This window comes from Aphanomyces astaci (assembly GCF_000520075.1).
Source record: "Aphanomyces astaci strain APO3 unplaced genomic scaffold supercont1.24, whole genome shotgun sequence".
Lineage (NCBI taxonomy): Eukaryota > Oomycota > Saprolegniomycetes > Saprolegniales > Verrucalvaceae > Aphanomyces > Aphanomyces astaci.
Genome location: NW_009798287.1, coordinates 353,791 through 381,519, shown reverse-complemented (window position 1 = coordinate 381,519; position 27,729 = coordinate 353,791). Strand labels below are relative to the sequence as shown.

General features: G+C 50.2%; 9 protein-coding genes across 17 annotated transcripts; 5 read left to right on the top strand and 4 right to left on the bottom strand.

The window, feature by feature from the left end:
- Nucleotides 1-92: 92 nt before the first annotated feature.
- H257_09705 (hypothetical protein) lies at nucleotides 93-2,947 on the top strand (the record flags this gene model as incomplete). Its single annotated transcript, XM_009836019.1, has 4 exons — nucleotides 93-793; nucleotides 1,243-1,436; nucleotides 1,814-2,023; nucleotides 2,405-2,947. The coding sequence occupies 4 exons, from the start codon at nucleotides 93-95 to the stop codon at nucleotides 2,575-2,577; spliced, it is 1,278 nt and encodes a 425-aa protein (XP_009834321.1). The 3' UTR covers nucleotides 2,578-2,947.
- Nucleotides 2,948-3,102: 155 nt separating this feature from the next.
- H257_09704 (hypothetical protein) lies at nucleotides 3,103-3,587 on the top strand (the record flags this gene model as incomplete). The annotated part of the gene is made up of 1 exon (XM_009836018.1): nucleotides 3,103-3,587. Exon 1 carries the CDS (start codon nucleotides 3,117-3,119, stop codon nucleotides 3,585-3,587), a length of 471 nt encoding a protein of 156 aa, XP_009834320.1. The 5' UTR covers nucleotides 3,103-3,116.
- A 155-nt stretch (nucleotides 3,588-3,742) lies between these two features.
- Nucleotides 3,743-7,761, top strand: H257_09703. Of its 2 annotated transcripts, XM_009836016.1 has the most exons (10): nucleotides 3,743-4,211; nucleotides 4,273-4,509; nucleotides 4,815-4,968; nucleotides 5,385-5,507; nucleotides 5,581-5,689; nucleotides 6,346-6,563; nucleotides 6,632-6,703; nucleotides 7,064-7,281; nucleotides 7,386-7,512; nucleotides 7,595-7,761. In XM_009836016.1, the coding sequence occupies exons 1-10, from the start codon at nucleotides 3,789-3,791 to the stop codon at nucleotides 7,645-7,647; spliced, it is 1,734 nt and encodes a 577-aa protein (XP_009834318.1). In that variant the 5' UTR covers nucleotides 3,743-3,788; the 3' UTR covers nucleotides 7,648-7,761. The 2 variants fall into 2 exon arrangements, with proteins under 2 accessions (XP_009834318.1, XP_009834319.1); XM_009836017.1 differs by lacking the exon at nucleotides 7,595-7,761 and having other exon boundaries at nucleotides 7,386-7,572.
- A 449-nt stretch (nucleotides 7,762-8,210) lies between these two features.
- On the bottom strand, nucleotides 8,211-9,189 carry H257_09702 (hypothetical protein). Its single transcript, XM_009836015.1, has 2 exons — nucleotides 9,103-9,189; nucleotides 8,211-8,922 (listed from the first exon to the last, which is right to left on the bottom strand). The coding sequence occupies exons 1-2, from the start codon at nucleotides 9,103-9,105 to the stop codon at nucleotides 8,347-8,349; spliced, it is 579 nt and encodes a 192-aa protein (XP_009834317.1). The 5' UTR covers nucleotides 9,106-9,189; the 3' UTR covers nucleotides 8,211-8,346.
- A 121-nt stretch (nucleotides 9,190-9,310) lies between these two features.
- Nucleotides 9,311-10,244, top strand: H257_09701. 2 transcript variants are annotated; one of them, XM_009836014.1, is made up of 5 exons: nucleotides 9,311-9,514; nucleotides 9,570-9,652; nucleotides 9,709-9,784; nucleotides 9,836-10,051; nucleotides 10,120-10,244. In XM_009836014.1, exons 1-5 carry the CDS (start codon nucleotides 9,328-9,330, stop codon nucleotides 10,185-10,187), a joined length of 630 nt encoding a protein of 209 aa, XP_009834316.1. In that variant the 5' UTR covers nucleotides 9,311-9,327; the 3' UTR covers nucleotides 10,188-10,244. The 2 variants fall into 2 exon arrangements, with proteins under 2 accessions (XP_009834316.1, XP_009834315.1); XM_009836013.1 differs by having other exon boundaries at nucleotides 9,709-10,051.
- Nucleotides 10,245-10,274: 30 nt separating this feature from the next.
- Nucleotides 10,275-11,367, top strand: H257_09700 (hypothetical protein). The gene is made up of 5 exons (XM_009836012.1): nucleotides 10,275-10,530; nucleotides 10,587-10,669; nucleotides 10,728-10,803; nucleotides 10,868-11,083; nucleotides 11,132-11,367. The coding sequence occupies exons 1-5, from the start codon at nucleotides 10,347-10,349 to the stop codon at nucleotides 11,197-11,199; spliced, it is 627 nt and encodes a 208-aa protein (XP_009834314.1). The 5' UTR covers nucleotides 10,275-10,346; the 3' UTR covers nucleotides 11,200-11,367.
- On the bottom strand, nucleotides 11,218-19,416 carry H257_09699 (hypothetical protein; the record flags this gene model as incomplete). Its single annotated transcript, XM_009836011.1, has 22 exons — nucleotides 11,218-11,386; nucleotides 11,453-11,484; nucleotides 11,560-11,783; nucleotides 11,844-11,964; nucleotides 12,084-12,239; nucleotides 12,348-12,578; nucleotides 12,653-12,863; nucleotides 12,916-13,228; nucleotides 13,292-13,771; nucleotides 13,847-14,135; nucleotides 14,180-14,257; nucleotides 14,336-14,674; nucleotides 14,733-14,883; nucleotides 14,934-15,831; nucleotides 15,896-16,581; nucleotides 16,702-17,663; nucleotides 18,079-18,207; nucleotides 18,270-18,344; nucleotides 18,394-18,547; nucleotides 18,616-18,722; nucleotides 18,787-19,045; nucleotides 19,100-19,416. 22 exons carry the CDS (start codon nucleotides 19,414-19,416, stop codon nucleotides 11,260-11,262), a joined length of 6,339 nt encoding a protein of 2,112 aa, XP_009834313.1. The 3' UTR covers nucleotides 11,218-11,259.
- Nucleotides 19,417-19,908: 492 nt separating this feature from the next.
- On the bottom strand, nucleotides 19,909-20,834 carry H257_09698 (hypothetical protein). The gene has a single exon (XM_009836010.1). The coding sequence runs from the start codon at nucleotides 20,801-20,803 to the stop codon at nucleotides 19,973-19,975; it is 831 nt and encodes a 276-aa protein (XP_009834312.1). The 5' UTR covers nucleotides 20,804-20,834; the 3' UTR covers nucleotides 19,909-19,972.
- Nucleotides 20,835-21,416: 582 nt separating this feature from the next.
- On the bottom strand, nucleotides 21,417-27,725 carry H257_09697 (hypothetical protein). 7 transcript variants are annotated; one of them, XM_009836003.1, is made up of 14 exons: nucleotides 26,925-27,725; nucleotides 26,073-26,457; nucleotides 25,410-25,703; nucleotides 24,919-25,014; nucleotides 24,614-24,850; nucleotides 24,262-24,555; nucleotides 23,430-23,596; nucleotides 23,285-23,384; nucleotides 22,842-22,958; nucleotides 22,201-22,271; nucleotides 21,989-22,145; nucleotides 21,831-21,932; nucleotides 21,532-21,784; nucleotides 21,417-21,480 (listed from the first exon to the last, which is right to left on the bottom strand). In XM_009836003.1, the coding sequence occupies exons 1-13, from the start codon at nucleotides 27,692-27,694 to the stop codon at nucleotides 21,623-21,625; spliced, it is 2,952 nt and encodes a 983-aa protein (XP_009834305.1). In that variant the 5' UTR covers nucleotides 27,695-27,725; the 3' UTR covers nucleotides 21,417-21,480; nucleotides 21,532-21,622. The 7 variants fall into 7 exon arrangements, with proteins under 7 accessions (XP_009834305.1, XP_009834307.1, XP_009834311.1 ...); XM_009836005.1 differs by having other exon boundaries at nucleotides 21,831-22,145; XM_009836009.1 differs by having other exon boundaries at nucleotides 21,532-21,932.
- Between the last annotated feature and the right edge of the window lie 4 nt (nucleotides 27,726-27,729).

Genomic DNA, 27,729 nt, shown 5'->3' with positions numbered 1-27,729 from the left:
ACGTGGAACGAATCTGATTGGTCGATGAGATATCTACCTCTGGCCTTGGATTGGTCCCTTTCGCTGTAGCCATCAGGCACATTTTCACTTGCATGGCGTCGTCGCGATACCCAGCGTCCAAGGCGGTAATCCTGCTGGGGGGTCATGAAGACCGGCACTTCCGTCCTCTATCCATGGATCTACCCACGCCTCTTTTTCCCATCGCTGGCCGGCCCATGCTTTACCACCACGTGGAAGCGTGTGCAAAGGTCCCAAACCTCCAGGAGATACTCTTGATTGGAGCGTACGACGCGGGTCTGTTTGCCAGCTTCATGGACAGGGTGACCCGCAACATCATCGGCATCCCGTCCATCCGGTATCTTCAAGAGCGTCAGCATCTCGGGACCGGTGGGGGACTGCGTACGTTCCGCGAGGACATTGAAAGCGGAGGCCCGGACCTGTTTTTCGTGCTGCACTTCGACATTTGCTGCAGCTTTCCACTCGTGGACATGCTGCACCACCACATCCGAGCCCAGGCGTTTGTGACTGTCCTTGGGAAGCGAGTGTTCCCCGACGAAGCCAAGACGTACGGGTGCCTTGTAGCGGACCCGGACTCGTCCGAGGTGGTCCATTGGGCTGAAAAGCCCACGTCGTTCGTCAGCGACTTGATCAACTGCGGGGTGTACCTCTTGAACATGGACATGCTCCAGGACATTGTCGAGTTGGGCGATGCGTTGGCCGACCAGAGACAACAGGCGGCGTTACGCAGCGCCACGTACCCGCACCTGTTTCACAACATCCCCGACCAACTCCGGTACGACGACGCCTGTTGACATGGTCTTTACAGAATTTTACCCAAAATTTGGCTGACTTTTGGGCTGATTCGCCAAAAATCTATCGATCGATTCTTCTTTGTCCTGACTTTTTGTATGTAAAGATCATCCAGTATCATACTAATTTCAGTCATACACTAATTCAGTGTTGCCTTGTCGAAGAGTGGATTTGATTGGCTACTTGATTCGTGATCTGGGTTTTGATTGGTCGATCATCGATTGTCTGCCGATATAGTTATTCTGCTCATTCGATGGAGCACCCAAACACTCCAATTTCGAATCGACTTGACTATATATATATATGTATATATGTATTGTGTGTTCAGACAACATGATAAAGTTGAAACTCCTATATTTTGCTCCTCTCGAGACTTGCTTGGTTGGAGCGTTGTCATTTTTAACGTGAGGATGATGATCCACTGTATCGCAGACTCGAGCAAGACTTTTTGCTCCCCATGGCTGGCACCCAGACGCTGTTTGTGTTTGAAACGGGTGACTTTTGGTGCCAGATCAAGACGCCAGGGATGGCGGTCATGTGCTCCGAGCTGTACATGCAGCGGTATCGGTACGTCGACCCGACGCTCCTCGCGTCCACAGGCGGCAAACTCTCCCCCCGCATCGAAGGTACTATTATCTATCTGCACAAATCCCAAGAAAAGCCTGTCGTTCGGCCTCGGTGGGGTGTCCTTTAACCCGAAATTTGGCTGACTTTTGTGCTGATTGGCCAAATCGATCGATTGTTTGTACTGACTTTTGTATGTCCAGTATCACACTAATTTAAGACTCTCATTCGATGTTGTTGAATTGGGTCGAAGAGCGGATGATTTGATTGGCCACTTATTCGTGTTATGCGTTTTGATTGGCCGATCATCGATTGTCTGAATTCGATTTGGAGATTCTGCTCATACTCGATTCAGCACCACCCCACTCGAATTTCGAATCGACAATACTAGTTAGTGCCGCAGTGTTCACGTCAGATGATATTCTGCTTTTTTGATTAGGCAATGTGGTCGTGCATCCGTCGGCAAGTGTCCACCCCACAGCCAAGTTGGGCCCGAACGTGTGCGTTGGCGCGGGCGTGACGATAGGGCGCGGGGTTCGCGTCGCGCATTCGATTGTGCTGGCGGGGACGACGATCCGAGATCATGCGTGTGTGCTGTTTTCAATCCTCGGGTGGAATGCGATGGTGGGCGAGTGGGTTCGCGTTGAAGGTACTGCTGCACCTACAAATACACTCCAACGACAAAAGTACTACACTCGTAGTGTTATATGGTCCTTTTCGCCGAAATTTGGACTTGTGTGTGTGCTGATTCGCCAAATCCATCGATCGACGTTTTGTACTGAATTTGTAAAATGTGCCCAGTGGCGAAGTATATCACACTATTTGAAGTTTCACACTATTTAGTTGTAATATGTCTGGCACAACAGTATTGCTTCCCTCGATTGTGGGGATTAGTTATAATTCATTGTGGGATTAGTTATAATTCATTGTGGGGTTAGTTATACTTCATTGTGGGGAATTAGTTATAATTCATTGTGGGGTTAGTTATAATTGATCCAAGGAATTCGAACCACGTATAAAACCACGATAGGAGAACCGCCAAACGACAAGCCCGATGCGGCGTCCGTCGGGGGCGGCGGCGTCCGCGACGTGACCATCTTGGGCACCGCCGTGGTGTGCATGCCCGAAGTGATTGTGCGCAACTGCATCGTTCTGCCCCGCAAAACCCTCACGCAGAGTTGCCACAACCAAGTGCTGCTCTAACACGTTCGTGCGACCGTATCGCAGAGGAGTGTATGCACGGCCTTCCATGACGTGGCATGATACAGGGCGGGCTGCGTCCGTGGGCTAGAAGGGTTAGGGAGTTGAAGTGTCGTCGCGTCGGCGATGGTCAAGCCCACATGCGCAGCCAGTTTGAAGATGCTGCTGCCGCGCGCGTTCAAGACGATGCCCACGTCGGCCGCCAAGAGCGCTGGGAGGTCGTTGATGCCGTCCCCCACAAAGACGACCCCGTGGGACGACGGATGCGCTAGACCCGACACAGGAATGTAACTACATGAGGATTGATGATCTGGAATGCCAAAGATTGGGGTTATGGGGGTTCAATGTCATGGCCAACTTGGCGTTGTGTATAGTAAGTACCGTCTCGATGGGTCTGGATGTATTGCGCTTTGTGATGGGGGGCTTGAAAGGGGAGGAGGATGTTGCCAGTAGACACATCCATGTGGTCAAACTCGAGCTCTACACGACGAGAGACCATTGCGTCAATTGAGAAGGACACATATGCATGGCCAACCATTGGCATGCACGGCGTAAGGCAGTCCAGCTCGATGGCGGACACGAGCGACGTCGGTCAACGCGGAGAGGACACTGGTCCGCGACCAATTGCTGGACACGACAGCGACATCACCGGGCCACGTGGAGAGCACATGAGCACAGTCGGGCTTCAACGCCACGCGGTTCACGATGGAGGAGCGGGGAATGCCGGCCAGGACACGGCTCGCGATGACGCGGTCAACCGATCGCAAGTCCACTGCGGAGTAGGCCGCGAGGAATGCATCAAGCATTTGTGGCTGGAAAGTCGGCGACTTCTGGTCCAGATCGTCACCGAGGGTGGACATGACCGAGGCGCAGTCCTCAAGGAATCGAGCGACCAACGAGTCCCATACCTCGGACGTCTGGGGGTGATTTCCAGTGCATGCAAGTCGCGCGAGGTCGGCAGTGGTGTCGCGCACGGAGCATGTATCATCAAAGTCCACGCAAAGCGACCATGACGATGCCGCCATTGCCGTGGAAGCGCGGGTCATGGTCCTTTGAAGCAAGGCAGGAAGTCGTAGCCGCATTTTGGCGATGTTAACACAGTATCCGGATAATAACAAGAGTACCGATACAGTTACTACTGTAGTACTACCGGACACAAAAAGATTATCCGGAAGGCGGCTCTCTACTTGTCAGAATCTGTCAGCGGCGTCCTCATGCAGCTGTCGGAAGTGAGTGAGCTGCGAAGCATCATCAGCCTCATGCGGTTAAATGCAGGCAGCAGTCCTCGATTCCACGACCGGCAGGATTCTGAAGTCGACCGGATCTACAATTCGTCGCCGAAAGTCGCGTCGTACGAGATGCGGTCGTCTTGGTTGGACCGACCGTCGATGCAAATGCCAGTGCAGTCCAATCCCCCGCCGCCGCAGTCCCAGACTCAGCATGACGATGTGGCCCCCTCGTCCCACGAAGACTCGTCGTTCAAGGCCAAGCAACCACCGCCGCCGCCCGACCACAAGCAACGCCACGGCACCAAGGACGCCTTGCGCGACGCCCCCAACGGCAAGCCCAAAGTGATCGTGTTTGACTCCAAGAAAGCATCCTCGTCGTCCAATGTTGCCGTCGGCGGTACCACCGAGGTAGCATGCATGCAAGCCTATCTCGTCCTCGTTTCCATGTTCATGTCGAAACCTGCAGCAGCCGCCGCCGCCGTCGTTTGTGTTTGAGCGCGAAGACGTCCCGTCCTTTCTGCAGTCGGTGCAAACGTCGCTGTTGGATGCGGCGTTGCGCGGGGCCATGATGCTCGGCGGGAATGGCAACGGAACCCAGATGATGACAAACAAACCCCATCACCACCACCACCACCACGCCATGACCGACGCGCCCATGATCTCCCTCCAGATCTACCTCCCCAATCGCGCGGAAATGCACGTCGAGGTATTGCCCTTGTTCACCCGTAATATGGACTTTTGTGTGTGCTGATTCGCCAACTCGATTTCTTGTATTGCTATTTTGTATGTAATATATCAGTGTCACACTAATAATACACTTCGAAGTAAGTCACACACTAATTCAATGTTGAATGGTAAGAGTATTGGATTGGTCAATTGCTTCTTGTTCAGGGTTTTGATTGGTCGATCGATTGTGTTGACTACTCCCTACTTGAATTTCTAATCCACATTTACATCTTGCTCCTCAATATATTTGTGCATAACAAGTGAATGGGGTATATATGTATGTAGCTGTACGAGGTCTCCACCGTGGAAGAAACGATTCAAACTATCCTCATGTCGCACTTGCAAGGAGGCAAACGACCGCTGCTGTACTATGGCCACCCAGAGTGCTACGAGCTCCGGCTGCACGAAGCCAATGGGTACCCTGACGAAGACTTTCCAGGTACGTACCCCTGCCCTACATGATTGTTATCACTTTGGGCATATTAGTTTTCAACAGTTAATCGAGTTGTATCATCGATGGAATAATAATTTTCTATCATCATCCCCACCATGAATATTTATAAAGATACCCGGGTTGTTTTTGTTTGTTTTGATATATATATAATAACGACCACTCTTTCCATATATTTTTTATAAACGATACTACATTATATATATATAAATGTATAAATACTGTATATATATATAAAAATGTGGTATCATTTATAAAAAATATATGGAAAGAGTGATAGTTATTATAAAACCAATTTTGAACATTTGTAAATGAAATGTGATTGGGGCGGTGTGTATAGTTAGTTTTTCGTTGTATATATATATATATATATTGTTTTTCATGTTTGATTGGGAATTTTGTAGCGTTGGATCGATCTCGGAAAATCAAAAACTTTGGGGACAACGGCAACCACGAGTTCTGCCTCTGCGAACGACCGGAAGCGTGTCCGCCGCCCGACGGCAGCCCCGCTGCACTTACCACCTTGGGTATGGGTACATGCGATTCCTCAATCGAGGATAATCAACATGGAGAGGTCATGCTATGTATACGATGGAGTAGATCAGTCCATGATGCAGCGAAGCATGCATCAACCTTCGATGACCACGGGCGGAGATGGCCGGCGGGTGGTTCCTGGTGGCGGGGACAAGAACTTGCTCAAGATCATCATGTACATACAGCCTCTAGTTGTATTGACGTTGTACCTACACTTTGGCCTTTTGTGCTGATATTATTGGACTAAAGTTTGTATGTAAAATTGTGTGCAATGAGCGCTGTGGGGATTGGTGATATATCACACTAATTGACGTCGCACACTAATTCGACATTGACGATGGTTTCCTGCAATCTGATTGGCTCGAATCCTTCTGTCGATTCTTTCTTGTGTATATTTCTATGGTTGTGTCGTCGATTCAATTATTCTCGATATCGCTCCAGTTTAGAAGAAACACAATACAATATATAGATATTGTCTTTCTTTTACCCCAAATTTTATGGACTTTAGTGCTGATTCTTTGCCAATTCTATCGATCGATTCTTTGTACTGAATTTTGTAGGAAAAGGGTGTCCAGGGTCACACTAATTGAAGTCACACATTAATTCGATGATATGCATTGGTCGAAAAGTGGATAATATTTGATTGGCCACTTGATTCTTGATCTGGGTTTTGATTGGTCGTATATCGATTGTCTGCCGATGTGGTGATTCTGTTCATTCGATTGAGCACCCAAACACTCGAATTTCGAATATATCGACTTGACAAGACTAGTAGTATAGCTGTTTTGGAGGGTGGAATTCTATTGATATATATATATATGTTTGGAGCAGGCCAAACGAGAACCATTCGGTCATCCCAATCAAAGACGGCACCACGGGCAAAGACTTGCTTCCGATGCTCAAGAAGAAGCACCGGCTGCCCATGCTGGACGAGTACATCCTCAAAGTGACCGAAGCCGACAAACTGCGCCTGGATCTGCCGTCGGAAATCATCGACTTGGAAACCAACTTGAAGCCGCTTGGGTTGCAAGAAGTCACGCTAGCACGGAGTACGCACCCTTTTGTTTTATCTCCATTGTTACGAAACCAAACCTCCATCTTACACGAATGTTCCCAGAGGTGTATGCCGACGCCCCCGCCCCCGCCGCCCCAGCTCCCCTCGCGTCTGTCAATGTGTTTGGCGAGTCCAGTACGCTCTTGGCTGCATCATTATCATCATGCTTGTATATATATATATATATATATATATATTGTGCTGCTGTAAGCCAAACGCTGGACTGTGTGCTGATTCATCACCAGATCCATCAATGTCGCTTGTTGTATGTAGAATATTGTATGTAAATACTTGGTGAATAATTCATGTTTCGCACTATTAGTACTATATTTCAAGTCGCACAAACACTCAGTCGACGAATTTGATTGGCCACTTGATTCGTGTTGTGGTTTTTGATTGGTCGGTCGATTGTGTGTCGATTCAGCACCCCACTCGAAAGAATTGGAATCGACAGGATAAATATTGACTGGTATCAATATATGACGATGTATGTAGCCACGGAGGACGGGGATGCTGTGAGCAAGAACGTGCGGCCGCTGCCGTCGACGTTCATGTACAACGACGTCAAGGCGGCCATGTACAAGGAGTGGACTGTGATCAAAACCAACAAGTATGGCAAGCGCCAGCATCGCATGTTGGGCGTCGATTCGCACAAGGTGTACAACTCCAAAGTTGGCGAGCGCGCCATGATTTCCCGGACCAATATCAAAGTGGTACTGTTATATATATATTATATATACGTGTCGGCGAGATGGCCGTGTTGAAAAGGATAAAATATATATGATTTATGTGTTTTTGTTGTGGGGTACTACTGTAGGCGGAACGGCCGATTTCGAGCATCACGTGGCTGCGGTTCCTACCTGGGCCGTGCGACTTTCAGATTCAGTACAGCCAGCCCGACGAAGAAACAATCGACTACTCGGCTGCGACCGCGTACGAATGTGGTACGCATGCGTCCATGTTGATATTAAGAAGTGGATAGATATATCTATGGATGTACACTCATCATGGTGGTGGTGACCGTAGCCGAGATTGTAGCCAAGATCAAGTACATTCAGGAAATGCACAAACGAAAGTAACCACAGACAGACTGCCACGTATGTCAGCTGTGGCTAACAATACCATTTTCAGAATGAAATGATTGTGAATAAGGAGTTAAAGAGTTGGAAGCATGTGCTTGATGTGCTTTCCACGGGCGGGGAAGCTAGTAATAACATGGAGCCATCCATACACTAAAATACGACATTCACGGGGGTGGCGGGACGAGGACGTGCCACGTGTGCAAATATCATGGGGGGGGAGGTACATGCTGTAATTGGTGGCTACCCACCCTCCAAGGAACGATCTCTCGACTCGAAACCTCAGGTTGGGGGTGATGAGGGTGTGCTCAAGTCATGTCTAGCACATGTCCAAGCTCTAGTAGAACAGTCAGCATATGCGACGAAGAGGTTAACTAGTAAGGGTTCACTGAACAACCCAACCTTGGACTACTGTATATACCAGTGCCAGCAGTACATACAGTATGCTTCGGTGTAGCCTAGTTTGCACTAGACACGTAGCCACTTTGACGTTAGACGAACAGTAACTGTACCGTTATTATACAAGCAACAGGTCGTGGAGAAGACTCGGGTGAGAAGAGAGGTGTATAATATCTAAAGTCTCCAAGCGCCAGATTGTATTGATGGTGATTAAACAATCGTGTAAACGCAATCGATGATTCAAGATCTCCTTTGAATGTGTCACTACTCTTTTGCTCCAAGCTAAGCTGCCGCCATCGCTTAGACCTTGAACCCGCGCGAGTTGCGGCGACCGCGAGCCTTTTCGAACTTGCGGCCCTTGCTGCGCACGTACGGCTTGACGTGGTCGTGGGTCTTGACGCTGTCCAAGGTCGACTCGTGGCCGAAGTGGCGGTACACTTCGCGAGCAGTCTTGCGGCCGCGCAACAAGACGGTGTTCTGGCCCTTGGGCGCGCGCAAAGCCAGTTGGTCGAAGGTGAGGATTTCACCGCCGGCCTTCAAGATGCGGGCACGGGCAGATTCCGTGAACCCCAACGCGGCGATGGTGAGCTTGGGCACGTCGAACAAACGGATGTCGTCCGTGATGGTGCCGACCACGACCGCGATTTGGTCTTCCTTCTTGTTCATGTAGCGAGCCACACGAGCGATGGAAAGAGGAGGTTGGTTGGTGCGGCTCATGTACAGGCGCTTCAACACGTTCTGGTTGAACTTGGCGTCGGTACGACGGGCCAAAAAGCGGTAGAGGCGCACGAGCAGGTTGAGGTACACGTTTTCCGACTTAGGGGCAGTGCGGGACTTGCGTCCGGTGCTCTTGCCGCCAGCTACGATATCCTTTCCCTATAGACAGACACAACCATGCGCGTGACTTTTCCTGCCATTATCATATTGACTTTGAGCTAGTAGCGGTGGCACTTTGTGGCCAGCTATTTCTGCTGCTGAGACAGCTCATCGCGCGTGCTAGCTAAGCTAGCCAGCCATGCCACCTGCATTATCATACTTCATGGAGACTTGACTTACCATCTTAGCAGTTTACACGGAGACTGAAAATGGAGCTGCCTTCCAAACCCAAGAGCCCGTGCCCACCAACGAAAATGGCCATGGCCCTACCCCTCGACCACTCTACCAACCAACCAGCGGGATATCCGGTAAAGTGCTGTTCTTTAATCTAGGCGAACTTAATCGAGTACAAAGGTAAAATCAACTCCTGCAGGGACTACTGAATCGAGTTTTACAGGTTTGCACATGATTTTCGTCGGACGAACGATGATGGCGGCATGGCCACGGCGCGGTATGTTGCCAACGCTCATGCGGACGCGAGAAGCCAAGCTAGGCTGCATGTCCATGACGTCTTCAGTGACGGATACACAAGAACAACATGTCACGCTACCCTTTGATTCGAATCGGTTTGTGACCCAACTCCAATACCAAGGTTAGTCGTCGGCGCAGTTCGTTCATGGTGATCTCATACTACATGCATGATGTAGGATTTTCGGTCGAACAGTCGGAAGCAGTGTTGGATGCATTGAGGAGCACGATGAAGGAAGCACTGGTATCCCAGGATGCGCTGGTAACATGACACAAACTCGCACTCGTGCCAACGAATCATGACATGCTACACGGTAGCTGGCCACCAAATCGGAGCACGTGCAGCTCAAGTCCGAGCTCACCGACCGCGTCTTCAATTCGACGTTGAAATTCGGTATCATCACAGATATTTTCCTAGAGCGTATAATGCTCATGCCAGGCGTAGATATTGCGCAGCGGCACATGCGCGACCTGCTCGAGCGAGACTTCAACAACTTGAAGCAAGACATCCGCATGATTGAAAAGAACGACTTTGACAAAGTTCGCAACGAGATTGTGGACATGGAGAAGCGCTTCCTCATGCAGAAACAAATCACGGACCGCATGGTGCACAAGTTGCACCTGGCGAATGAAACCATGGAGACCATGATCATGAAATTCTGTACGTAGGACAGATACCATCGCTCCTTCCATCTCTCACGTCCGTGTCTCTTACTCCTTCATGGGTAGCCGTGGCCGGCGGCGCAACCCTCGTCGTCTTGATTGCCCTCGTTGGGACGTACTTGGAGAAATCTTGAATGATAACATAAGTTAACACGATTATCCGGACAAACGTCCGGATATCTTAGGAGTGATGCTTTTTCGCTTCATTGATTTATTGCATGCTTCGAGCATTTAAGGTCGGACCGGCGGTCCTGGTGGCGGCGACGCGACCACAGGCGGCATGCTCACGTTCCATGGCTGAGTACTTTAGCACGGCGCCGCTTCATTCATTGGAGTCGCAAGTAGAGGCTACCGCCGCGGGATACCACGAGGGAGTCGACATCGTGGACTCACAAACGCAGGCACTTTCGCACATTGACGGCGAAGTCGAATCGTACTCCGAGCGCGTCCATGTTGTGTCTCAGCTGCAGCGCCAAGGTACACTTATCGTTATCTCCATCTTCGTTGTGTGTGGAAGTTGATGGGGTCCACAGGATACTCGGCTGTGCAGGCGCAGGGACTTGTCGACGCGATGAAGTTGGCCTTCAGTGATTCCATCGACGTCCAAGTCGCGGTGGTACGCATACCAATCTATGTTACTCTATTGAGCATACCCAATTCGTCATGCGCATTAGGTGACGACGAAGGCGGAGCACATGGCCCTCAAGTCAGAGATTCTCGAGCACGTGTTCAACTCGACGCTTAAGTTTGGTACACCCCGTCGCTTGCATGATTCTCCAAGCCTGACCCAATAATGATATGTTGGGTGCATTAGACATTGCCCAGCGCAACATGCGGGATTTCCTAGAGCACGACTTTGTGACGTTGAAGCAAGACATTCACATGATGGAAAAGCTCGACTTTGAAGCCGTGCGGAATGAAATCGCCCAAGTGGAAGCCAAATTCAAAGGGCAAAAGGACGCCAGCGACGACATGTTTGCCAACTTGGTCAAATCCAATGCCAGGCTGGAGAAGCGAGTGCTGAATTACGGTAATTCCGTGCTATGTTGCTCTGGTGTGACCTCGTGGGGCTGTGTAGTCATGGCGTTTGGATCGACCATTGCCATCATCCTGGGCGTCCTCGGCTCCATCATCGAAAAGCACTAACGGCATGAATATATATATCTCCCGTTTCAAACTAATAATATATGGAAATTCCCAGTAGTGTTAGTCTTCCACCACAGTGGTCACGCTGTTGGTGCGGCCTCGCGCTAGTGTGTTCCACACAGGTTCATCACGTGTTGCGTCGTTGGCCTTGTCTGTTTTCACTGGCGGAGGTGCTTGTTTCTCCGGCCTAATCATCGCCATCATCCACTCGTTATGACGACTCTTTGACTTATGATATATTTATCATGGTTACCTCGACACTTTGGTAGTTCGATCCTTGGACTCCTACAGTGAAGGACAACCGTGCATAGTTAACACACCGTCAGGATACATACAATATCGCTTGCATATGTCACGTACGACACTGGGCGACCGCTTTCGTTTGGTGGTTTCGCTGGCAGTGTACTTGTCCTTCAAAGCAGCATGCATGGATGCAAAATGGTCGTTCAATACCCGGTCGCGGTCCATGCGCTCGACCACTTCGTCAAATCCCCGTCGGCCGGCTCGAACCAGCAGTTGGCGACTCTCGGCACTGTCCACAAGCTGCCGCCATGTTGGATCTCGCTTCAACGTCGGCACGTGACCTGGAGTGTGCATTTGCATTGTGAATAGGCAGGTTTTGAAACCACATGCATGCAGCCTACCAAGAACAAAGCAGCAGTACCGAGCCCGGGTCATGGCAACGTTCAAGCGACGAATGTCCCGCAGGAACCCAATGCTCTGAGTTCGCACACACGAAAAGATAATCACGTCCTTTTCTCGTCCCTACAACCAACACACACCGTAGCAGTGTTGTCATATACATGCAACGACATGATTATGGTACTCGTTCCACCATGATGGAAACGTTGAAAGCAATAAATACAAACAAGGGCGGTCCCAACCTGAAACCCATCCACCGTGTTCACTTCGACGTCGTGAAAGCCTTGTTTCTTCATCAATAGCTGCACCGTGCTGACTTGTTCCTTGTACGGTGTGATAAACCCAATCGACCATCGCTTGGATTTCACCAGCGAAACCTTTTGAGACAGCAATTTCACCTACATCCGTCGAGACTTTATATATATATATATATATATATATACCCACAAGTAAGTAATACAGTATCGCAGACTGCCTGCGTATCGACAAGTATATACAAATCGTACAATCGCCATGCCAAAATTCGCTTCGTCCATGTTGCACTTGGATCCGCCAGAGCCATTCGTTTCACGTCCTTCAATGTCAAACAGCAAAAACGGCTGAAAGCATGGATACCGGTACACCGTGTCGCCGAGCGCCATAACTCGCGTGCCAATCACGTCGCCGTCGTTCAAAATACCGCCGTAAAAGCATTTGGACGGGAATTCCCGTAGAAATGGATGCATGCGGTATTGGACCTAGTGACGACGATGATCATCGTCGTTCCAGGTCATTGTACAACACCGTTCGATACAAAATATACGTGAAGTACCCGAAGAATGGCTCGGGGCATCCCGCCTTCTGCCAGCCGTTCAAAGAGCGACCGATTGTACTGGTACTCTTGCGCGCGCATACTCTTGACTGTCGCCGGGAGTTGCTTGGGGTCGCCCACAAAGATGACCCGCGCCACCCGTTCCCGCAATGGAATCAACGTGCTTAGTTCCACTGCTTGGGCAGCTTCGTCAATGATCACAGCGTCAAACCTATACAAACCAATGCCACAAAACGATCCATCGATCGATCGATCGTCCGTACCCGCGTGTGAGGGCGTCCAAATCGCCGGACCCGCACTTGGACAAGGTGCACACAATGATGTTGGCTTGCATGAGTAGCGACGTGGTGATCTGGTGCTCCAAACTCTGTACTTCGTCTTCCAATCGTCGCTTCTTTCCCAGCACTTCGGTGAGCTCTCGGTGCCACACGGTCATCTGTCGCTTGTCCTTTTTCAAGTCGGGGTCTTTTTGCGCGTGAAAGCCTCGAATAGACTCGCGAAGTTGGGTTTCCCGCTTCACAAAGCCATTCCACGCTTGGAATTTCGGGTGCACTTCCATGTTTCGGCGCAGCACAGCTACCACGAAACGAGAAGATATCAACAACAGAGAAGTGGGAAACACAACCATCGCGAAGTTACATTTCAAGCACACGCGCTTGATCGCATCTGAAGACGTGTCCGCAGTCGCCCCCAGTCGAACAATGGTCATTTCCGTGGTGTTGCATTCCACAGGCAATGTCGACGCGCGATGAAGAGTCGGGGGCACAACTTGCACTTGCGTTCCGTCGGGGCCGACGAGGCCGTCGGCCACAAGACGCGCGATCAATTCGTCGACCGCGCCGTTGGACGGTGCGCAAATGAGAATGTGATTGGACTGTACCTTCTTTTCCGACAAAAGTTTCGACGAAGATAGCGGTACGCGTTGCAATACGCCCATGCGACTGGACGTGCCGGCCATGACACTGCTCAACCGCTGGCGACCAAGGGACTGGTTCTTGATTTGTTGGATGCTTGTTCGACTCACAGCGTCGCTTTGGACGTTGAATCGCATGGCCGGTTTGGGCATCTGGGTCTTGGCTGCCGCCGGTAGCTGGATCGCCAACAGACCACTGACCAGGCCTGACCATGGATGGACCACACAAACGTTAGTTTTTGTTTGATCTGTGACAAGGATAGTATGGATGACATGCGCACCCAAGATGGTTTTGGTCTTCCCAGTCCCTGGTGGCCCTTGCAACAGACTCACGCCAGACTCGTAATTGCTCAGGACCGAGTGAATCGACTGCAGTTGCGAACTGTTGTACATGGGACGAAGGACATCCCACAACGACTGCGGCACAAACACTGGCGCGCTGTGCAACGCATCCGTCGTCGACGACAGCAGCTTTTGCCACCGCCCCATCAACTCGTGTGCCATGGCCTTGATCGTGTCGTCCGCCTTGTATTTTTTCAGCTTGCGCACCGCGACCCCAATGTTCGTCGCCTACAACACAACATCAACGGCTCGACAGAGAACGCGCTACATACCCTCAAGTCTTCGAGTTGAATAGACATTTTATTCAGTCGCTTCAAGCCTCGCTTCAACAAATCTGTCGACGTTTCACCCTACAACATACGCAATATACACACATGTCGAGTTGAATACTAGTGTATTGAGGATGGTCAAAACACTTGGACACGTACCGGCGACTCTTTCCACTTGTCAAAGTCCGACACCATCGAGATCAACACAGTATGGGTCGACTGGCACGACTCTGGGGACAACACGACCTTGCGCAAGTGCATGGGAAGCAAGTCCAACGCCATCATGGCCACGTACTCGCGGGCCGCGGTCGTGAGGTTTCCCAGCACTTTGCCGTCAAATTCGTCCATGGAATTTAGCATCACGTCTTGCGTCATGTCGTCGCTCGACAGAATCAAGATCTGCACGTCCGTGCCTCCGTTCGAGTCTGGTTTTTGATTCAGTTTCTGACGGTCTTTGCGCTCGGGCTTGAGAAAGATCCCCACAAAAGCATCCGCGTTCTAATCGTCCGAATGTTTGAGAACTCCATGATCAACAGATTTTTCATATCGGCCGTACGTTCAAGCCTCGCAAGTGCAGTACGTCGTGGTTGCGGAAGTTCCTGGCTTGCTTTATCGAACACGACACTACAATCAAGCGCATGCTGTCTCGAGATTGTTCCGACTGCAGGCGCAGCTTTGTCGGTTGCAACGCCCCGATCTTGTTCCATCTACCACACACTTGTGAGACAGCAAGACCTACCGTATCGATGCTACGTACGCTTCGCTCATGTCGCTTTTGCATTCTTCAAGCATCAACGGCGCAAACACTGCATGGTACGCCCCTGCACTCTTGAAATTCACGCCCGGTTTGAACAGCTCGGCGTGCTCGTCACTTCGTTCTGCCATCGACGACACCAGCAACAACACTTGGCGGAAAAACGGGTACAACGATGCCGGAGCAATCGGCGTGCGCATGGTCCGGATTTGACGTACCACGCTCAACAGTTTGTAGTTTTCGACTGGGATGGCTGGTTCCGTGGTCACCGGCGCCGGGTGGTTTGGTCGGGCGGACGAGGACGACGCTGATGGCCGCACCTTCGTGGGGGCGACATCGTGGGACATGATCTCCTTCATTTCGGCTTCTCGGATGGCCCGCGCCTGCACGGCCTGTCGGACTTTGGACGCGGCCAGGTCCTGGGCGAGTTTCTTGTAGTCGGGTTCGTCAAAAAAACTATTTTGCTGCGAGGGGGCGTTCTTGACCGTGTCCGCTGTCATTTTCGTCGTCATGCCCTTGGACGACGTTCGTTTCATCCAGGGCGGTTGATCCTTGCCAACTTTGGCCAGCTCGCTTTCTGCCTCGTCCCAGCGCTCCTGTCGCCGATCTTGCTTTGTCTTGGCACTGTTTCCAAAGAATTTGGATGTATCGTACTGCGACACGTTGTTTCGCTTCGGCTTGGGATGCCACGGATCCGACGATGCGGGGTGCCATACCTCGACCGCATTGTCGCCTTGTCGTGCGTTCCTTCGACGTTGCTTTGCACACCATGGACTGTACGATGCCGACGGGCGCGAGTTCCACTCGTCCACGTCGTCGTCATCCTCGTCAACTTGCATCACTTTAGCCTTGCGCTGTTGCATTTCCGACGACAGTGTCTCGATCGCCACACGGAGTTTGGCTACGTATATCATGATGAGGAGAGGTACTGTACATTCGCCGAGTCCCATGGTCATATGTCATACCGAGTTCAGTGGGGGCGTTCCAGACGTCAATCATGACAACATTCGGTTCCGCCGTGGTTTGCCACGTCTTGGACAATGCCAACACCTCGGCTTGGACATGCGAATCAAGGCGAAACGAGTCGTAGTCCTTGGCATGGCCCAATTCGCCGATAATGTACGTCGCCAGCTCCACGACTCGTCTTTGGATTGTGATGCTGGGATGCAGCAGTGTATGTTTGAGCAAGAGGAGGAGCACGCGGTTGCCAGCGTACTCTGTGCACTTGTGCTGTCGGGGACGAAACACCCACCAAAACCGCCACAGCACCTTGAGAAATCGCAGCACTCGAACGCCGTACGACTCGTCGGCCTTGTCGCTTGTTTGCAGCGCATGGCAAAAGAAGTCATGCAGGAGGCGTGGGAAGCGGACGAGCGACGCGCCCGACTTGGACTTGCTCTCGGACGCGGCCACGATCGCGGCAAACAAACCGTCGGGCAATCCCTCCAACACGTACGTCCAATACTGGAGCGCCTCCTTCAACACACCCGCGTGGTGACCTTGACTGCGCATGTACATTAACGTGGACATCATGCCACGACAAAACGGCACAATGTTCATTTCCACCAGTCGTTTGTACGAGACGTTGATCGGCTCGGTGGAGATCTTGTTCACAAACGTATTCGCGGGCGACCCTCCATGCATGACCAGTCTACACGTCATGGTTGTGTTGAGGTCCCAAAGCGCATAAATAACATATATATATATTCAGGAGAATCCGAATAGCACAATAAATAAAATTAATCACGATGGTAACCCACATAAATCGTACGTTTTGATATTTGCTCGAATGGTAGGATGGGTCGAGATCAAGCACATCGTCATGTGCTGCGCCACGACGGGGGTTTTGAGCACATTGAACAGCCCCTTGTCGGCGATTTCGTGCGTCATGACAGTTAAGTACGGCACCAGTCGATCTTGAAACGCCCGCAGGTGCGCCGAGTCTGGCACGACGTGGCACAGGTGGGCCGTTACCCCGATGCATTCAAACAGCGCCGCGTGGACGGTGAGCGGGATCTTCTCGACGTCTTTCCACGAACACAAGTTGTCGAGCAACCATGTACTACGGAGTAGGCCTGGGACGTCGAAGCCCCCGATCAACGCGTCTCGGATCAAGTACAAGTGCTTTTGCAGGACCAGTGTGATCGTGGCCGACGCGGCATCAACCAGTTGCAGCAGCGGCGACGTTTTGAGCGTGTTGAACAGGTGTTCCATCCATTCCGAAGCAAAACACGACGAGTTGCGCGCGTCGTCGTCCAGCTTTTCTGGCGTGGGGTACGGCCACCAATACGTGTGTTTGGACGCGATGATTTCGACAGTATGGTCGCCCGGAAGGTCCCCATCTTTCGCCGTGGTGGTGGAGGCTTGAGGGACCCCGTAGGCTTCCCGAACGATCGTGTACAGCACCTTTACCGCCGTGGGATGCAGCACCGCGTGGCTGGCATACACGCGCTGGCTTGCGAGAAGAAACGTGTAGATGGACTTCCGCGTCGAAAAGTACGTGAGCGTCTTGTCATCGTCGACGTACGTCATAATGTCGCCGTCGTACTCGGGGCGCAGCGACCGTAGAAACGACGGCAACAGCTCCAGAAACCCAATCACGATGAACTCTTTCCACGCTTTATCTTGACATTGGCGGAGAATCACGTCTAACACGGCGGTCGGTTCATATGACGTGTGCTCCCAAAACCGATACTTTAACGTGGTCAACAGCATGCGATAGCATCGCGACACCTGCATCCAACAATCACATCGTCAGGTTTTGAAGCCGCCCTTGATAGACGTACAACGAGTGAAAAATACAAGCAACTCTTTTTAAGCACATATCAAACACTTTTGGCTAATCAAAGCATATTTTTGTGCCAAAGGTCATTTGTTATTGTCAAATCGATTCGAAACTGGAGCCTTGTATCGAATGTCTGACGAGAATATGGATTAAAGAACAGCCTAAGCCACTCAAATCACGACCTGTCAAATTTCTACCAATCCGTCCACATTGACCAAATCTGAATATATACTAATCATTTTATAGTATAGTTTGTACAAGCTTAAAATGGATCAAAGGATTCGAATGCTAACGGTATTTGGCGAAATAAGTCCAAATTAGGTGAAATGCACACAATATGACAGTGACATCCAAACAACTTACCACCAAGAGACCCTGTAGGGGCAAGGCATGTGATTGGTGGGGACTCGCCTCTTGTAGACATGAAAACACAAGATCTGGCAAATTGTGAAATCGTCGGAGCAGTTTTTCTTTGCTTGGTTCGTCCAGAGCCTGTAAATAAATTCACATTGTCTTTGCCATATACAACTGGTATAGTGGACTGCATAACGTACTTGGAAGAGTGTATCCAAGCCCGCCCACAACACCTGGGGCGTCGGCGATTTCGTGCATTGCCCAGGGGTGACAAACTACCACGACAATATGTCATCAGCATGATAAAAAGATTGAAAAAGATACCAAATCAAAATGGGCTGTCGACGGAACGTCCATCTCGGTCCACGGCTTGTCGAATGCGTCGTTCTCCAGCACGTACATGAGCTCGTCCATGAACGTAATCAGCGACGAGTTGAGTTTGGCCGTCTGTTTCGGCGCTTTCTGGGCACTCCACGACCTACGACACACGTTGTCGTCGTTACCACGAAATGCATTAGTACGTCACTAACTAAAAATTAGAAGTACCGCAGTGTCGAGTCGGGACAGATGGACAAGACAAACAGCCCAGGCAACGAACACAGCGCGGCAAAATCGCAGTATTCCTGGACTTCGGTTGGTACGTCTGATATCCACTACTGACTTGTGTGAATACACAGCAAAAGCTATCGACGTGGTGGTAGGTAGGTAGGTAGGTACCTTTTGCAAGGGTTTGAGAAAACGGTTATCTCGCAGCATTCGGGGAGATGAGAATAGCTCGTACAGGGCCATGGTAACTTGGTCCTTGCTTTCCCTGGCATTCATGCTCTTTTCCACTGCGCCTCGGGACCATATCTTTTTGAAACGCATCATGTCAAAGTCCACGAGGATTTGGAATGCCTTCTTAGTGCCATCCACGCCGAGTTCCTCCTTCAGTTCCTCCGCGAGAAGCGTCAATGCATCTTGGTATCCCTGCATGCTACATGACGAAAGGAGTAAGTGTATGTGATGCGCATTCTTAGGCACGGCATACCAATCGGTGCAGAGTCCCAACTGCCGGTGACTTTCCTTGATCCATTGCAACGTGGCACTGTTGTCCTTTCTCGAGTACACCAGTCGCAACATGAATCGACTGAGCTCGGCGTATCGATGCCGACACCACCAATGCGTCGTCCGTGCTTTGGATTCGTCTTTGATCTTTGTGAGAAATGACCCGACCCGATTCCAGTGATCGATGAGGTTCTGCTTCTTGTCCAGCACGAGCAGCTCGTCGGCGAGTTCCGCCGCGGCGACTTCGTTCGCGTACTCCACATCATCCACAATGTAGATGTCATCCTCGCAGTCCTCCATAGTTCGTCGTCGCGGATGTCCCTTCTGCGCGCGATGTAGACGATGTTGCGGTTGTGGTGTTAAACAACAGAGTTCAAATGAAACGTCAAATCAATTACTTTTGACCAATCCAAATGCAATAGGTTTGTTTATCCGGACACTTCCGTTTTGCGCGCCAAAACAGATTTTCATCCGCGACAAGCAATGACAAGGCGCACGATGCCGGAGGGCGAATACGAGCAAGGGTTGCGACGAGGGTAGCCATTCCCGTGGTGGCACACGTCATGCCCTCCTTGCACGAGCGCTGAGGTTGTGTACATCGTCGATCTCCCAACATGAGAGCTCCACCTCTATGCGTGCTGAGTGGATCCTTGTAACGATATGTACCAAACGTGAAGGGGGTCTGTAGTGCCCCAAACCAAGTTGTCTGTTAGTGCGTCCGCTCCCCATACAAGCAAGCCACTGCTCGCTTAGATACCATCGCATAGGAATAGGAAGGTGTGCGCGATGGGCGGAAAAATCATTGAGTTTAAGGACAATCAAAAGCAACGACGTTATGACGACGTTATGATAGTACTTATTCCTGTTTCATACGACGAATTCGTTCCTCGACACGGGAGCTTTGCGCGGCACGGGCGTCTGCAATGGCGCTCTGGACCGTCGGCGTCGTGTCAGCCCGTTCAAACGGGCCTGCCTCCTCCTCGCCTTCAGTGTCTTCGTGTTGTACCGACGTGCCGACTTGTGGAAGTTGTTTGGCCGACCTTTCGGCAGCGGCATCGTCGTCCTCATCACTGCTTTCTTCGTCGTCCACCGTTTCTGCCGAGTCAGCTTCAAGGTACTTCTTCTTCAATCGCGTGAAGAGCACCTCCTCGTGGAACCGGTATCGGCGCAAGAGGTCGTCAACACTGTCGAGCTTGGATGGGTTATTCGTAGCGTAGAACGAAACCAGTGCGGCACGGTATTGCTTTTGGCGCAACGAATGGATTGGTTCTGGTCTTGGCGAAAAATACCCCACACCCAGTAGCAACGCATACGAGCCAGTGGCGACGACATCCACAAGTCCCTGCTGGGTGGCAGGGGACCACGACAGGCCTGGGAATGACAGGCTCGTCGAAAGGGCAAACACAGCGGCCAAATTCACGGCGACGAGGAATCCTACGACGACCAGCAAATATCCCGTCGACGATGTTCGAACTACTGCTGGCGTCAATGCGAGGATGGTCAAGGCAAGCCGCGTGGCAAGCTCTGCTTGGCTTGCATTGATGATCTTGTCGGCGTAGACAGGGAGGACGAACGGACTGCCCAAGGTGAGGTGCGTGATCAAGTCCAGGACGGCCCGAGGACGGTGGTACGCCGCCGTGAGGCCGCTCCACAGTACCGCTTTTCCCACACGGACGCTCATGCTCATATCGCGGTACGTGCTTTGTCCCAGAATTCAAACTGACCAATGAGCGAGGGCACCGAATGCCTTGAAGAGAATCGATTAAAGAACCGCCTGAGCCAATCAAATCACGTCATTTCAAATTTCTGCCAATCCAAACGTTTGACCCTCCTTATTGGGCAAAACCACATTTATATTAATCGTTGTAAAGTATACTACGTAGTACTACCAGTATTTTAATACTGGTAGTTTGAACTATTAAAATAGTTCAAATGGATTCGAATGAGATTTGGTGAAATGACTCTCTCAAGTCCAAATATTTGGGTGAAATGCACAATAACTTTTGAAATTGACCAGGTACAGACAGAACCACAATCAAAGCGCCTCCTTCATGTACTATGAGTTCTCTGATGGGCCTGTGCATGTATCGTTCGCGAGGAATCATCGTAAGTGGTATATCACCCTTCCATTCTCGCAGTTTAGTCAACCCATCAATCACACTGTCGTCCACCACGACCGAAGCCTACACAGTACTCCTACATACAGACAACGAGGGAATTTAAGGCTCATCGAAGTTTTGAGTGTCACACACTTTTTTCAGCCAATCAGCGCAAATCACGAAATACTTAAATTTCTATTGGTGAATTTTTATAATATGTTTCGAATTTCGAACTACGCTATCCAGTCATATCGTGAAATTTGCGCTACACACAGAACTTCGATGAGCCTTAAATTCCCTCGTTGTTTGTACTCACTCCTCTTCTGTCGATATCAAGTGCGCATTGGTACATAGTACAAGGGGGAATGATGTTAAATATGATGGTGGCAATCACGAGTGCCTTGTCGTCACTGACTGAACTGCGTTTCGGGGACAAACCCATGATACGACCCTTGCGACGCGCCGCCACCGCCCTGAGAAGACTGCTGGGACTGCGCGGTCACTGCAGCTCCGTCGCTCAGCTGATGGATCATCGCTTGGATCTTGGCGTACTTTTTCAGCTCCGCTTTCTACCTCACACCATCGTTAGACACGAGCTCCCCCTTTTTGCATTACCAGTCGCTGGACGTCTCCATCTCTCTGGTGGAGTGCCGTGGTGGCCGCGTCCAGTTGCCGCTCGAGGTCGATGGCCTTCGCCACTTTGGCCGCCATTTCGTTCTACACGATCGGGTTGTTCATCATCTATCTCCTTCCCAGCAAGCAACATCGTATACCTGCAGGCTGCCATGATGATGTCGCAGCGTGTCCAAGTCGTGGCGGAACGTGCTGCTCCTGGCCTGCTCCTCCGCCACCGACTGCTCGTAGCGCACGACGGCGCGTTCCAGCTCCGCCATGTGTTCTTTATGTGTGTGAAGTCGTGTCTCTTGGTCCCTAGTTCCATGCGGTCACCCCATGATTTAAAATGCAAAAAACTAAGTGTACATACTCAACATGGGCGTGCATGTCATCGAGCGTCGTGCGGGCCTCTTGGAGGTCTCGGGTGGCCACGTCCCGCTCCTGCACACACACACATAGGAAAAATCCCATCGACCACGTGAGGAAAACTCCCACAAAAGACTTTAGTATGCCACGGGTCATACGGTATTGTCAAATCGATTCCAAATTGGACAATCGAATGAGCAGACTAACCAAATCGACACACAATCGATGATCGACCAATCAAAACCCACAACACAAATCAACCTTCCAATCAAATCCACTCTTGGACCAAGTCAACACCGAATTAGTGTATGTGACTGAAATTAGTGTGCTACTGGACGATCTTTACATACAAACGTCAGGACAAAGAATCGATCGATGATAGAGTTGGCAAAGAATCAGCACAAAAGTCAACCAAATTTGGAGTAAAAGAAAGACAATATATTGTGCTTTCGAGTGCAATTTCGTGTTGTGGCGTGGTTTCTCGTTGGAATTGAAATCGATTTGATTGGCTACTTCAGATGAGCTCAAAATTATTAACCAATCAAAACCTTCTCAATGAAATTCAACCAATCAGATCGGTTTGGTCGGCGCGATTCGATTGCACCCCCTCCCTAAATTTGTATCAAATCGACAATAGTTCTTTACCTCGGTCATCCGATGCAAGTCGTCGCTTTGCTGCTGATGCGCTTTGGCCAAGAGCACGAGCTGCCGGTACAACGTCTCGTGCTTGTCTTGTTGGAGGTTGAGTGTCTGCTTCAATTGCTACTCCAGGCAATATGTCAGCACCCGTACCATATCAAAAACGGAAAAATGCCATCAAAATATTTATTCTTGTGGATTCGGTACAAATATCCAGACCCCGTGTCGTCGAATCGAATCTGTCGCTGCCGAAAATCGAATCACGAATGATCGACGCTATTGGCTCATCCAATTTGGAGTGGATTTGATTGGCTTTTACGCAAGTATATTCAACCAATCAGAACACCACAATATTCTCTATCGATTAAACAAACCACGCGAATGTGTTGCAAGTATATAGCGAATTCACAGTAATATCCTCATCGTTTCGATCCGGACAGAATACGTACAACGTTTGCTTCGTGCGCCGCGACGAGGTCGCCGCTTTGAGCAGCGTATGCCTCGGACATGGCCTCCAACTCGGTTTGCATCTGGCGGGACGCCGCCGTCCTAGTGATATGTCATAGCATTCTGAGCAACAAGAATCGTCAGTACACGCGGTCGACGTCGGCCGTGGCGGCGACGTTAGCTTGTCCGAGTTCGTCCAATCGCATTTCCAACACGAGCAACTTGCGCTGCAACGCGTGGTTGTCTTGGTCGAGTTGTCCTCGTTGTACGCGACTGTCCTGCAGCTGCGCCTTCTTCTTTGCTAACGCGTCCGTCTACACCATATTCAGTATATATATATTGTCATGGGTTTATTCTAAACTGGAGCAATATGGAGAATAATGTATTGAATCGACGACACAACCATAGAAATACATGTACACAAGAAAGAATCGGCAGAAGGATTCTAGCCAATCCGATTGCAGGAAAAACCATCATCCACGTCAAATTAGTGTATGATTTCAATTAGTGTGATACCAATCACCACAGACTTTCTTTTTATATATACAAAATTCAGTACAAAGAAGAATCGATCGATAGATTTGGCAAAGAATCAGCACATAAGTCAACCAAATGTTAGGTAAAAGGACAATGTATTGTGGATTCGGTACAGATTTCCAGACCTCATCGAATCGAATATCTCGCCGCCGAATCGAATCACGAATCATCGACGCTATTGGCTAATCCATTTTTTTGACTGGATGTGATTGGCTCTTACAGAAAGGACACGTATATCCAACCAATCAGAACTCCGGCGTGATTCAATATTAATTCGACAAACCACGCGAGTTTTGGACGTTTATAGCGAATTCACAATATATATTAATACCATCCACCAAGTGCACAAACATAACAACATATACTTTTCATCACTCAAGATACAACCCAATGCATATACAACCCCAATCTCGCCTCGTTTAACGCTCATCAAAGTGCATACTGTTTCCATCACTTGTCGGTGCAATCCATCGCAATGTGCCTTGACCCTTCCCAGCTGGGTCTCCATCTTCACCGTGAGACTCTCCAGCACATGCTCGTGGGTTGTGCGCTGCACGTCCAGTTCCTTCTGCAGCCGCGCGTGCTCCGTCCGGCTCAGTACCCGCTCGTCGTTCGCGTTCATCTTGACCAGGTCCAGCTCCGCAGTCACCCGCTCCACCTGCTTGGACGCCAGCTGAACCGCCGCATCGCGCTGCGCCACGCGATCGACCCACGTCTGTAGCATATCGTGGCTTTTCTATCGTGTGGACGACATGATAAATTCCTTCTACTGTACACGAACGAGGGCGTCGTACTTGGTGGATCGCAAACAGCGCGTCGGCAAGTGGGTGGAGCTGCACCACCTTGGTGGTGGACAAGCCCACCAGTCGGCGGACGAACGACAGCACACGCAGCGTCCACGCCTTGTCGTCTGTTTGGCACAGCCCCCGGGCGAGCACCAACGCCACCGCCGGGTGATGCAGGGCGGCGTGGCAGTCTCGCAGCAGGTCCTCGTCCATGTCGTCGTGCAGGACCAACGTACCCAACAGTGTCTACGTGTGCGACACGGTTACATTGTTAGTGTAGTACTGTAGTAGTACATATCGTCTTCTCTACGTACGACAAACCCGAGTGAAAACCGAGGCGTAAACTGCGCACGCGCCTCGAGGGGCAACGTGTCGTGGTACGAGGCTTCTCGCTGCGACAGGCCCACCAGCTATACATATATATATATATATATTGTCGATATATATATTCGAAATTGCAGATATATTTGGGAGTGCTCAATCGAGTACGAGCAGAATCACCAAATCGGCAAACAATCGATAGACGACCAATCAAAACACAGATCAATAATCAAGTAGCCAATCAAATCCACTTTTCGACCAATGAAACGTCAAATTTGTGTGCGCCTTTAATTAGTGTGACACGGGGCGATTTTAACATACAAAAGTCAGGACAAAGAATAACGATCGATGATAGATTTGGCAAAGAATCAGTACAAAAGTCCAAATTTACTGTTAATGCAATATCAATATTCACAGAAAGTCTCGATATACATGGAAAAACGATATATCATGTTTATGACGTCCGCCTACGGTATTGTATCACCTGACTGAGGTTGATCAAGGGTACACTGAGCGTCACGACGCGAGCGTCCGCGCCGAGTTGGACGAGCAAGAGGCAGATCCACACGGCGTGCTCGTACGCAGGGGACCCCCCGTCCATGGGATTGTCGTCGTCGTCGTTGGTCACATGATGGTTGGGGTGGTCGTGGCTGCCGCTGCTGTTCCGGACGACGTGGGTGATGGTGGCATGCAGTGTGCGGAACATCCCAATGAGCAATGGCTGCAGGGGCGCCAAAATCTTGGTGGACGTAGCGTCTGGAAGGCACGACGTCGTCGCCTACAACATTCCAGTATTAGAATCCTCCACACAACATGCACCAAAAACCATACCTGAATACATTCATATATGGAATGGAACTTATATAAATTATATATATATGGAACTTTTATATAAATTATATATATATATATATATATATATATATATATGTACATATTACATATATATTATATATATATATGTACATATTATATATATATATATTATATGCATTATATATAATTATATACATATTATGTACAAAATTATATATAAAAATTATATATATATTATATAAATTATATATGTATAATATAAATTATATATATATATACTGGGCTCAAACGCCAGCTGCGTGAAATATGAACCGACCCGTTGGTTCCGTACCGAGGACGAGGAGGGTGCTGTTGGAGAGCTTGTCGCATCGAGCAACGTTTGTACGAGTGGCTTGTCGTCGGCAAACAACGCGACGAAGAATTTCGTGGCGGCGATCGCGATCACGGGCGACGGATGCAACACCCCCGCCATGGACGTGGCCAGCGGCGGACACTTGGCGCCGATGGCTTTCCTCAGGCGGTAGCTCATGGAGGCCACGCCATGCAGGAAGTGCAAAGCTACGTGGAGCCGCGGAATCGTCTCTTGCATGTGGAGACGGGGCAGCATGATGTGGAGGAGCTGGTGCATTTCGTCGGCAATTTCCATCTGCGACAGGATCCACGGCTGCGCGGCCAAATCCAGCACCAGGTTGACACTGGCCATGTGGAGAGGCACACTACAAAGGGCAGAAAACACACAACATCAATTGACCAAACAATTGGCAGATACAATCGATATGATTGACCAATCAAAATCCAGATCACGAATCAAGTGGCCAATCAAATCCATTCATCATCGAATTCGTGTGTGACTGAAATTAGTGTGACACTGGACGATCTTTGCATTCAAAAGTCAGTACAAACAATATCGATCGATGATAGATTTGGCACACAATTCACACAAAAGTCCAATATTCCATATATATATATATATATATATATATATATACTGTTTCCCAACATGTACTTATCATGATCTCTCTATCTCCTTTTTCGCCATGGTGATGTGGATGTGTGATCATGTCCATAGCTTTCAGAGGTCGAATGATCATAATTTTGGGTAAAAGAAATTCAATATATCTCCTAGTAATAATATGTAGACACTTGAACAACCCTTGGAACGTACTACATAATACGAACGTACGTCGTATCTATCCAGCAAGCGGACGAGTCCAACCGCGTCGTCATTAGCATGGATGAAGCATGCGCCGTCCCAGGGTTGTTGTCCACGATGGACAGCACCAACGTAAGCGCATGTGCGACATTCTTGGGCTGAAATAGCTTGCGACCCATGGGTTCTTGCAAGACAAGGCATGCGAGGACCGACATGGCGTGGATGAGGATGCTGGCGTCGTCCGTTCGATTGAGCAGCAACGCTAGCGTCCGCACGAGTTCCTTCCGCGTGGGCAGCTCCGACACGAACAGACGCACGCCGACGTTGCCGCGGAGACACGCTGCCAGCGTCTGAAGATGCAGGGCAAAAGATGCATCCAGGTCTACGTCGCTGATCCCGACGATCGCATGCACGACGGAGTGGACAAGAGTCGATAGCGCTTTGGCGAACGGCGGCGTGGGGTACCCGACACATGCGGCCCCACCGACCACGTCAAAGAGCAACGCAACGAGGTCGTCTCGAAGACTATCATGGTCATTCGAGTCCACGCATACAGTAGACACAATGTCCAGCACGGGCGAGAAGACAGGCGCGGGCAGCGCGTGGAAGTGTGCGACAAACTGCATGGATTGACATCGCGACTTCAACTCGGACAGGGCGTTGTTCTTGGCAATCTGCTTCGAGCCGTCGTTGAATGCTTCGATGAAGGACTGCACCATCACAAGCACGTCATGTCGGGAGAGATCCATGGAGGACGACTGGAAGGCCTGCCGCCACGGCCTGGAAGTGTCGTCCATCATGCAGCCGCCGTCTCGTTAGCGGCGCCCCGACGATA

Excerpts from the sequence above, each read along its gene's own strand:
- H257_09703 (XM_009836016.1), top strand. The coding sequence starts at position 3,789 with ATGCAGCTGTCGGAAGTGAGTGAGCTGCGAAGCATCATCAGCCTCATG. Across the intron at positions 5,508-5,580 it reads CGCTGCACTTACCACCTTGG|ATCAGTCCATGATGCAGCGA; the intron begins GTATGGGTACAT and ends ACGATGGAGTAG. Across the intron at positions 7,282-7,385 it reads CCCGGACCAATATCAAAGTG|GCGGAACGGCCGATTTCGAG; the intron begins GTACTGTTATAT and ends GTACTACTGTAG.
- H257_09700 (XM_009836012.1), top strand. The coding sequence starts at position 10,347 with ATGGCTGAGTACTTTAGCACGGCGCCGCTTCATTCATTGGAGTCGCAA. Across the intron at positions 10,804-10,867 it reads CAACTCGACGCTTAAGTTTG|ACATTGCCCAGCGCAACATG; the intron begins GTACACCCCGTC and ends TGGGTGCATTAG. Across the intron at positions 11,084-11,131 it reads GAAGCGAGTGCTGAATTACG|TCATGGCGTTTGGATCGACC; the intron begins GTAATTCCGTGC and ends GGGGCTGTGTAG.
- H257_09701 (XM_009836013.1), top strand. The coding sequence starts at position 9,328 with ATGATTTTCGTCGGACGAACGATGATGGCGGCATGGCCACGGCGCGGT. Across the intron at positions 9,515-9,569 it reads GACCCAACTCCAATACCAAG|GATTTTCGGTCGAACAGTCG; the intron begins GTTAGTCGTCGG and ends TGCATGATGTAG. Across the intron at positions 9,653-9,708 it reads TGGTATCCCAGGATGCGCTG|CTGGCCACCAAATCGGAGCA; the intron begins GTAACATGACAC and ends GCTACACGGTAG.
- H257_09697 (XM_009836003.1), bottom strand. The coding sequence starts at position 27,694 with ATGATGGACGACACTTCCAGGCCGTGGCGGCAGGCCTTCCAGTCGTCC. Across the intron at positions 26,458-26,924 it reads GCTTGCTGGATAGATACGAC|TGTGCCTCTCCACATGGCCA; the intron begins GTACGTTCGTAT and ends TGCCCTTTGTAG. Across the intron at positions 24,851-24,918 it reads GGTTTTCACTCGGGTTTGTC|ACACTGTTGGGTACGTTGGT; the intron begins GTACGTAGAGAA and ends TCGCACACGTAG.
- H257_09698 (XM_009836010.1), bottom strand. The coding sequence starts at position 20,803 with ATGAGCATGAGCGTCCGTGTGGGAAAAGCGGTACTGTGGAGCGGCCTC.